Source organism: Sapajus apella, unplaced genomic scaffold (genome assembly GCF_009761245.1).
Source record: "Sapajus apella isolate SASKATOON/1434 unplaced genomic scaffold, GSC_monkey_1.0 scaffold16, whole genome shotgun sequence".
NCBI lineage: Eukaryota > Metazoa > Chordata > Mammalia > Primates > Cebidae > Sapajus > Sapajus apella.
Window position 1 is genome coordinate 2,810,479 of NW_022436956.1, and position 10,616 is coordinate 2,821,094.

At 38.3% G+C, this 10,616-nt stretch overlaps 1 protein-coding gene across 14 annotated transcripts in view; it reads left to right on the plus strand.

Moving 5' to 3' along the window:
- OPCML (opioid binding protein/cell adhesion molecule like) overlaps positions 1 to 10,616 on the plus strand; it is a 1,152,901-nt gene that overhangs the window by 1,021,449 nt on the left and 120,836 nt on the right. For all 14 annotated transcript variants that reach the window (XR_004270746.1, XR_004270747.1, XR_004270745.1 and 11 more), the window contains one exon: positions 4,320 to 4,445. Coding sequence is in view for 11 of the 14 variants with exons in the window: in XM_032284813.1 (XP_032140704.1) it covers positions 4,320 to 4,445 (126 nt within the window). In the remaining 3 variants the exon portion in view is untranslated. The remainder of the gene's footprint in view (positions 1 to 4,319; positions 4,446 to 10,616) is intronic.

Sequence of the window (10,616 nt, forward strand, 5' to 3'; positions counted from 1 at the left end):
TGGACAGACTGCAAGACAAATGGTTTTGTAAATCCTGCTAAGAAGTTTTTGATTTTCCATCTTTAGCAAGCACAGATTTTGGAGGTTTTAGGCAGAAGCAAGATATTTAAAAGTCGTATTTCTATCTCTGTCTATCTGAAATCTATCTGTTCGTCTGCCTGGATGCTTATATACCTATTTGTCTATCTATCTGTTTATGTATCTATCTATCATCTATCATCTATCTATCATCTATCTCTAAGTACCTACTTACCTCACATCTGTCAATATCTCATCTATTCCTCCATATTTCTATCTATATCAATCTCTCTTCTGCCTAGCTATTACCCATCTGTCATCTATCCAAAACGACCACATTTGAAGTTACTGTAGTTGTGCATTGAATCCTCTGCACAACCTGTGCAGAGACCCTGTTGTAAAACACCACCACCAGTGAAAAGATAAGCAGATACCTGCAGCACCAGCAGGGGACGCTCTAACGTGTCTGCACAGATAACACACCGTTATTTATTATCCTTTAGTTACACTCTGTGGTTCTTATCATTTTCTTTGAGTAATCTAAGCATTTCAGGTAAGGTTATTATTCATTTCTTTATGTGTATATTTACAAACAGTAAATACGCAATATATGTAGATTCATTTGCTACAGATACTTGTCTAAAAATTAAACGAAGATCTCCTGCCAGAATACGAAGAAGCATTTAAATCTATCTCCAAGTGTTTCTTTCTTCACAAAGTCATTATGGAAACAAGGGTAGAGTCGTAGTGATGTTGCCAAATTCAATTCAGATTTAATTTACATTAAAAGTATTGAATGCCATCCTTGGCAAGCAGCCTGCATGGCCCTGGGGAGACAAGGACGGTGAAGATGGACTCCTCCCTTTGTGGTCTGCCGTGTGCAGTGGGGGCTGACTTGAATGGGATGGTTTTGTTCATCACAGCCAGCGCTGTGAGCGAAGAGGCTCTGGGAAGACATTTGAAGCAGAGCGCACAAACACGCGAAGGCTTATGGATGGAAATACTGTGTTTGGGGAAATTATCAACAACAAACAAAAAGGAACCATCATACAGTGAGAGGAGCTCTCATTTACTAACCCTGTAATTTTGATCAGTGTATCTCCCCATGCCTCAGTTTCTTCAATATTAATAGTGAGAATATTTATTCTATTTATCTCACCATTTTAAGATGTAAGGAGCTTGTTTATCTCAATAAGTGATTTGAGAACAATGAAGCTACATATTGATGTTAGTTTCTAAGGATTTCGTGACTGAGAAAAGAAAGATCTTCCTTTTCTGCCAATTCATGCTCTGCACTTCCTTTTCTGTTAGCAATCCACATCCTGAAACTGTACTTATTTTTCTTCCTTGGAGAAAATGATGGAGAACTTGATGGAGCTGCAGAGGATTGCAAACAACACTGTCTGGGCTTAGTGGGAACATTTCGATTAGCCTTTGCGATCCCACTTCAGGAAGCCCTTCACTAATGAGTAACATTGAGCACCTGAGCAATGAGGATGCCATGCTAAGCATCCACGGAATTTTACGTATTCCTTAATCCAGCCTCCTTCACAGTATCAGATGAGATAGGATGTCTGGAAAGAACAGCTCTGAGCTCGTGGCTGTGCTGAGTTCATCATAGCTGCCTCCGCTCCCTGACTGTGCTTTCCCCAGCTGTGTGTAACTTACTATCAGGGAGCCCCTAGGGCCTGAAAAAAAAAATTAAAACAAAAAACTTCAGATGGCCTAACACTTGCAGTTGAAGCAGACATTATTTTGAGAATATTTTGGAAGTTGCACTTGAGTTGTTGCTTCACAGAAGTGAAAAAAGTATTGACATTTCTAAGCCCAGAACTATTTTTTAACAAGCTAGAAAATATAGGAAAAAGCAGGTAGAACAGTTTTCTCAAGAGAATGCAGTATAGCGGGAATGCATACTATTTTTTCCCAGCATGTATTTGGGTAAAATATGTGCACTGAAATTTCAGGCGAAATCCTAATGCAGAAATAATCCAAAATATGGCAGATTTATAAGCTAGGCAATTTTTATTTATTTGCTAATGTAGATTCCCTTAAGAGCTCAAATGTTCTACTTGTTACTTATGGCTTCTCCTTGAAAAGACTTACCTGTAAAGGTCTCAGCAGCAAAGAACTCCAAGCTGCAAAGTCGTCTCAATTGAGCATTTGCCATAATTCTCTTTTGCCATCAAGTCAGGTTGGTTTGGAATCTACTTGCACTGTACCTGTTTGATAATTAATAATTCGCAATTAAATTGGCATTACAAATAAATCAGCATGACTGCAGGCTTGGAGCCTCCCCTCTCTGTGTTATCCTTCCTTTTCTTTGAGGATCTGAAAGAAAATTGAAAAGAAAGGTTTGAATATCTAAAATCTTCCATTCAAAGCTTTACTTCCCTTAGTTTTGGGATTTCTTTTCAATCTGTTTCGGATCTTTCTTTCAAAGAGAAATTTAGCATGTGCCATTGTCAGCCTGTGTGCCTTACACTGAGGAGTAGAGATGTGTGTGATTCCACACTTGCCCTATAGCTTGTCATTCTCTAGGTGCAGAGACAGGCGAAGCAAGACAGCATGTTCAATGCCCTGCCTGAGATAGGTCTAAACAAAATGCAGCAGAAGAGACGGCTGCTTCTGCTTCCAGGATATGGGGAGAGGTTAGGGCAAATGGCAGAGGATAGAGGATGTTGGGGTTCTCCTTGAAAGATAGTCATATCGGTAAAGGTAGATAATCAAGAAGAGACAGTAAAGGAAAAGGAAGGCTATGGGGGTGCTGATGCTTTTAAAACATTCAGCAGAGGACAAGAGGCCAGTGTGTGCCATGTGCTGTGTTAGTGGGGATGGGGCCTGGGATGAGGTTTGTCAGTAGGTTTGGGGGCTTGGCTGCAGAGAGCTTATGTTATGCAGAAGGGTTTGTTTGTTAAACATGGTAGGCCATTACAGGGTAAAGGAGTAAGGATGAGAGCAGATTGATTCCATGATTGCTTGGAAAGATTGCTCAGGCTTCATGTAGGGATAGATTGGAGGGACCTCCAGATGGAAAGAGACTAGGTGGAAGGTTCCAGGTGGGAGGCTATTGCAATTGTCTCTGTGAAAATTGGCGAGAAACTCAACCACAACAGTGGTGATGAGAAATCAGAGTTGAGAAGGAATCTAGGCGTTTTCTAATACTGCACTTTGAGTTGAAGAGAATCAAGGCCTGGAGGCGAGACAATAAGACTAGAAGTCATTTTGGGCTTTGTAGTGCTACAGGTACATGAGCATGGTCCTGGCCCATGAGAAGAAAACTCTTGTTTGTGAAAGATGTTCCTTCTGTCATCATTATGATCAGCGTCATCATCATCTTAGGAGCTGACATTTATTGAGTGCTTCCTTCATATCAGTCACTCTGCTAAGCCATAATTTCACCTCAACCTCACAACACAGTGAGTTTAGCTACTACTATCATCCACATTTCACAAACGAGAAAACTAGAGCTCAAAGGGACAAAGGCAAGTCACCTTGCTAACAGTCATGAGGCAAGTGAGGAATTAAGCTAAGATTGAAACCTTGGTCTATCTGAACCCAGAGATCTGCTCCTAACCACTAGGTTATAATGCGATTTAAGAAATACAATTTAGAATACAATCTTATTGTTACAGTAGTAGTAAGGACACCCATGCATTACTGGTTGGATCCAGGATTTTCTAACTCTATCAAGAGAGTCAGAAAATTTCACTGAGTTCTGAAGGATGTGTTTTAAGGGATGTTTAGGGATTTTCAGGTTAAAATAAGTGAGAAATAAAATAATTCCAGGATAGAACAACCTGTTCAAGGCCAAAGAGTTTAAAAGGGTCTGAAATGCTCAGAAAATAGTAACTAACTCCGTGTTATCAGCATTTCGAGTGCAATATTGGGGAAGGCTTGAGACTGGGGACAAAGGTCCCTAATGGTTATCAGCTTTCGCCACTGATTCCACTGAAGACAATAAACATGGGGATAAACAGGAGCTCTTGGAAGGCTTTGTGAATATTTTTGATTTTGCCTTTCAATCCACAGTCACACCCCTTCTCAGTTCCTCTACTTCGCACTGGTGTTTCCACATCTGCATCCTGCTATCGCTGAGTTATAAAATAGAGCTCCTTTTACCATTAGTGAACTGAAAATGTTCATGAACATATTCTTGGCAAATCAAGCAACTTGAAATTTATTGTTGAGGACAATATTTATTATAAAAACATGCTGTACAAAACTTTGTAGGATAACGCCTCCTTTTAAGTGTAAAGAGTTATTCTCAGGTGTGTCTTCTATCCTCTTTTTCCTTACAGTTCCTCCTCAGATCATGAACATCTCCTCTGACATCACCGTGAATGAGGGAAGCAGCGTGACTCTGCTGTGTCTTGCTATTGGCAGACCGGAGCCAACTGTGACATGGAGACACCTGTCAGTCAAGGGTAAGGTGTTGACTTGGGGGACATTTTCAGAGTTAGTATGTTAAAGTCTTGGCTCTTATGTACAGTAGAGCTTCAGGAATCAGAAAACATTACTGTATTTGTAATCCAGTAATATAAAATCAAACAGGCAATATACACCAATTTTCATTTCAAAAGAAGGATTCATAGAGGAAATTTGCTCAATTATGGTCTCAGCCATTTTTATGGCCTTAGAAGCCTTTTGTTTTCCAAACTATGAAGAACAAGGGACATAAGAATAACTTCCAATGAAGATGTTAATTTATGAAAGTAGAGATGGATCAGTTGGTGGTTTGTTCTTTCTGGAAGCAGAGCGCAAGGGCGTTACATTGGCCTTGAAGAACTTCGACATTATTGTAAATCCAGGAGAAAAAGGGCCTCCTTGCTTCAGCACATTTATCCAGAGCCACACATGTCTGACCTGTCCATAAATAGTTCACCTTGAGTGGAAGAAGGATGATGGAAATGGTTAAGTGCATTTGGGCATGCTGGTGCTGAGCATTCAATAATTGGTATGAAAACATCAGTTAAAACAATTTCCAACTTAATAGCAAGGGAACCAGAAGGACAGTAGGTCTTGTCCTTTTGGAAATAAAATTTGCTCCAAGTCAAGCTTGAAGAGATGGACACAGAGCCACTTGATGTATTTACACTGTTACTAAAAGCTGTGATTAGTTCTAGGAATTATACAACAACCAAGAACTTCCCCAGGCATTAAATATCCAAATATGGAACAAAGTAAATAAGAAAAATGTATAGAGTATGCTTATGTAACATACAAAAAATAATATTGATCTACAAGAAAGTGTAAGAGTAAATCTTAGTAATATTGAGAAAGACAAAATTTTGCCAAGATAAAAAAAAATACCCAAAACTGTGATCTAAATAACTGAAATTTATTTCTTCACATTTCTGGAGGCAAGAAGTCTGAGATCAGGATGTCGGCAGGGTTGGTTCCTTTCAAGAGCTTGAGGGATTCCCTGTGTATCTGACATGGTCCAAGTGAGAAAAAAAAAAAAAAAAGCTTGAGGGAGAATTCATTCTATGTCTTTCCCTTAGATGGTGATGGTTTGCCGGTAGTCACTGGCATTGCTTGACTTGTGGTTACATCACCCTGATCTCTGTCTTCATCTTCATATGGCCTTCTTCCTAGATGCACCTGTGTCCGAATTTTTCCTTTTAATAAGGATATAAGCCATATTATATTATGGTCCACACCAGTAAATTTATTTTAACTTTGACTACCCCTGTAAGGAACCTATTTCTAAATAAGATCATGTTCTGAGGAATTCAAGGTGTCATTTTTATAGAGTTGTAACTTAACTCATCATATGCTTCATCAAAACTAAAAACATTCAGTCAAGCAACAGACTGGATAAAAACATTTCTTGTACATAGATTTGACAAATAACTTACATCTAGTTATATGAAGAATTCTTCCAACACAATTCTAACACCCCACCTCAAAATGAACAAAAAATTTGAATAGACAATTCCAAAAGAATATATATTATATGAATGGCAAATGAGCACACAAAAATATGACTAACATCTTAATTATATAAATAAAAATTAAGTCAAAATGAGATACCATTATATAATCCCTCAAAAGACTAAAAGTAAAAAGACTGATAATATCAAGTGTTGGTGAGACTGTGGATACACTGAAGCTTTATATATTAACTCGGCAACTGTAAAGTCATATAAGCACTACGGGAAACAATTTCACGTTTTGTTATAAAGTTAAACACACACTTAGCCTACGACCCAGCAATTCCACTCCTAGGCATTTATTCAAGATAAATGAAAGCATATGCTTACAAATGTACATATACAAATGTTTTTAGCAGCTTCATTTATAATAGCTGTAAACTATGAATAACCCAAATAACCATTGTCAGGCAAATAGATAAATTGTGGAATATTCTAACAACAGATTGCTACTCAGCAATTAAGAGGGACAAACCATTGATGTACACAACCAAATGGATGAATCTCGAAAATGGCATGTTGAGGAAAACAAGCTAAAAGCTAAAACATACATACTGTATGAATTTGTTTACATGAAATCCTATAATAGGCAAAATAATCTAGAATGGCAGAAGTCAAGTCAGTGGTTACCTAGGGCAGGGATTTGGCGAGCAGTGACTGCAAAGGGCCACAAGAAATTTTGAGGGATGTTGGAAAGGTTCTGTATCTTGAGTGGAATGAAGGTTATGCTGGTTTCAAAATTAGTCAATTAGTCAAAACTGATAAAATTGTAATAATCAGTATATTTCTTTATAGGCAATTAGAGTTCAATTACATCTGAAATATACGTATACAGAAATGTAGACAATAATGATCTGACTTTTTTTTCCTAATTTGGAATGTTAATTATGTCATTGCACTTAGCAAATAAGAGACTGGATCTTTCACTAGGAGCATCATTCAAGCGTTTGCTGCTCTTCTCTTTGTGAACTGCGAACACATATTTTTTGCTACTGTCTTGTTATAAAGAAGATAATGCTAATAAATTAGTCTAATATTCTTTGTATAAAGACGTCAGAAATTAAAACTCATAATGTCTCTATATCGTAAAGTAAAATTAATGAGAATGTTAAAGTATATGTAAGGGATATTGCAAAACTCAAATTTAATATAAACAAAGCAATAATCTTCCCAAAGACATGGATTCCATGATAATTTTGCCTGAAGTTAGAGATAATTTTAAATTTGCCTTATATGCAAAACTATGTCTAACTGTGAGATCAACTTTTATGCATTTGGTAAAATCAACTGTCTTTATAAATGCTTGAAATTCCAGAATGTAGTTATTGGATCCTATACACACAGTTCTCAACATTTGAAAATCTTTTAAAAGGCATTTTTACTTTGTGTATGTTCTGAAACAATTCTCTATAATGGCACATTGGTAAGATTTCCCTGTTAAAATAAGGGAGATTCATTCATCTTCCCAATCTTTTATAGAATGTAATAGTTGCAATTTAGCCTGCCTGGAAAATCCTAAATTTAAATGATCTCCCTCTTCTTTAAATCTCGCAGACTGTGCTCTACTTTAAAGTTGTCTTTGTTTTCTCATAGCCTTGGCCTTAGCTTTGCTGTCTTTCATTTCCACTGTTGTCTTTTCCCTTCCTTCTCTCACTGACATTTAAGTATTTGAACTCCAAAAATTGTTTCCCAGTTTGAAAAGTCTGGAAGACAAAGTATTTGTAAGTTTAAAATTTGCACCTGCAGAGTAGCTACTAATATTTATTTTTAAAAAGGTGCTCCTTCTCACTTGCAATTAGGCAGTTGTTTTAAAAGTTTAGAAGTACATTCTATAAAATTTGAACATCAAATAGCATTTTTTAGAAAAATTTGTTGATTGATTAAGCCTGGAAGCATAAGAAATAAAGGTTGCAATCACATTTTCTTTGAAATTCCAGTAGGATTATGGTGGAGGATTTAGCTAATGCAATATTTGAAATATTTGATTTAAATTTGGGGATCTATAAACAGGCATGAGTAAACCATCCCTCATTTAAAAAATATTTTAATGAGCAGATTATTATATATTAAAAATAGTAATAATCACACTGATGGTTTAAAATGGCAATCTGAGTACATACTGTTGACCGCTTACAATGACAGAAAATAGGTAAAAATAAATGAATACATAAATCCATTATCACATTACAGAAAAACAATGATAAGGTCTGATGGACCAAAAACTGTGAGGAGTCTGAAATATAAAAAGTAGACAGATATAAAGAAGGAAAAAACATAGCTCAAAATACAGAAACGTGACGTCTACCAGGGATAATAATGATCGAAGAGTGAAGGTTTCAGACAGTGCTGCGCTGATAAGTGATTACAGTTGATTGGAGTGGGAGGAGGCAAGGGAGTGAGAGAGGAGCCCTGGTAGCCTTTGCCCATGTCAGTGGTGTAAATACTACCATCACTGATGCTTCAGGGGAGCCCCTTTGAGGTATCTTTGCTTTTCAGGTATACTTGTTCCACAGAAACAAACAAACCAGAGAGATAGCCTTCTTATCAAAGTGGCGTAAAAGTTTTGAAGCATGCCCAAGTTTTCAAAGATGGACCTGAAGACCTCCCAGCTTTTCTGCTCTCCAGACTGAGTCTCGTCTCCTTTATGGTATTGAAAGTGTGCCAGGATTCCCAGACCTGGGCGTTTTCAGAGCACACCTGCCTCACTTTTGGGAAAAGCTGGAGGATCCCAGGGTTATGATTAAGTGTTGTGAACATAACAAAAATCATGCAAACGTCCTTTTGAGGTTTTGCCATTGATGTGCAAACTGCTGAGCTTTTGACTGTATATTCACTCTTAATTGTTAGATATAAAAATCTATACTTAATTTTCTCAATAGCAGCCAATTGCTTACTAAAAATATTTATATAGACCTGCTGGAGGGTAAGGCATTTGTGTAGCATCCCTCACACTATGGAAATCTGTACTGAGTAGCTGATAGCCCAGGAAGTAGGATAGTGATGAAATCACAGGCTACTGCCTCAAATAATTTTCCACAGGAAAAAGTCAGGTGCCAAAACATGCAAGCAAAATGGATTGGAATACATTGTGAATCAGCTGGGCTTCAGGAATTATTTTCTTTCCCATTCCTGAAGGGCAAGAGGAAGGAAGCTGGGCCAGTATAAACTGGCAGGCTCTTCTAGGCACATGAGTGATGTGAAAAACTACAGGGAGGGGATTGGCAGAAGAAGACACTAGAGACGTTGTGTTTTAAGGAGGATAGTCCTCCCCTCTTGCAATGCCACAGTAATCCACTGGGATGCCTCACATACCTGGCTCCACTGCCATGACATATTTGGAAAGGCCAGATGTTTGGCAAAAATAACACAGTCTTTCTTTCTGTCTCTCCTCCACTGAGATTTTAAGACGACAGCCCTCATTCACCTGTCAGTGAGTTGCTCATGGAGTCTACTCAGATACAGTAATATCTCAGGCAGCAAGTGCATGAGTTATTTCATAGAAGTGGACTTTCCAGGTAACTGAAGCTGACTCTTTTATGCGTTCACTCAAGTTATTTGTAATGAAAGCATTTAAAACATGAATTCTGTTCTATTCTGTTTATTTGTGTCTAGTGAATGCCATTTAGCCTCATCTTTATACTGTAACATCAAGATTATACGTATCCATTGTTTGTATCTTGCCATTTGGGAACTGGGATAACTAGGAATATGACCCTTAAATACTGTCAATACTGTTTAAATTCTTGTGTCTTTTAAAAATAGTTCCTGTATATTTTTCTTTCTTCCTTTTAATCAGACTTGTCAGCTCTTCCTAAAGTCCGTGCACGTGCCTTCCAGCAGCCACATTTCTTCTGATGATCTGCTTCTAATTTGTCTTGAGCAAGAATCCGTAAAACTAATTTGATTAGTTCTAAATAAGAATGAGTGGTGGGAAAGGGCCTTCTCTGAATAAAGGGCATTAGCTTTCGTGAATGTGATCAATGGCACTGATGACATCTGTCTGGGGGAAATAATATTTGGCTATGTTGTAGATATATGAGGTGGCTAGATGAGAGAATTCCATAGACGTGAAGAGCTAATACTAGCAAAATCACCACCCATGGTTATCATCTGGTTGGACATTTGTGTCTTCAAGTCACTCTGGTAAACGTTCAGGTTAGAAAATGTACTGATCGGCCAGGCGTGGTGGCTTGCGCCTTTAATTGCAGCAGTTTGGGAGGCGGAGGTGGACAGATCACCTGAGGACAGGATTTCGAAACTAGCTTGGCCAACATGGTGAAACCCCAACTCTACTAAAAATACAAAAGAATTAGCCAGACGTGGTGGTGCACACCTGTAGTCCCAGCTGCTCAGGAGGCTGAGACAGTAGAATCACCTGAACCCAGGAGGCAGAGATTGCGGTAGCAAAGATTGGGCCATTGCACTGCAGCCTGGGTGACAGAGAGTGACTCCATCTCAAAAACTGAGCAGCTGGGACTACAGGTGTGCACCACCACGTCTGGCTAATTCTTTTGTATTTTTAGTAGAGTTGGGGTTTCACCATGTTGGCCAAGCTAGTTTCGAAATCCTGTCCTCAGGTGATCTGTCCACCTCCGCCTCCCAAACTGCTGCAATTAAAGGCGCAAGCCACCACGCCTGGCCGATCAGTACATTTTCTAACCT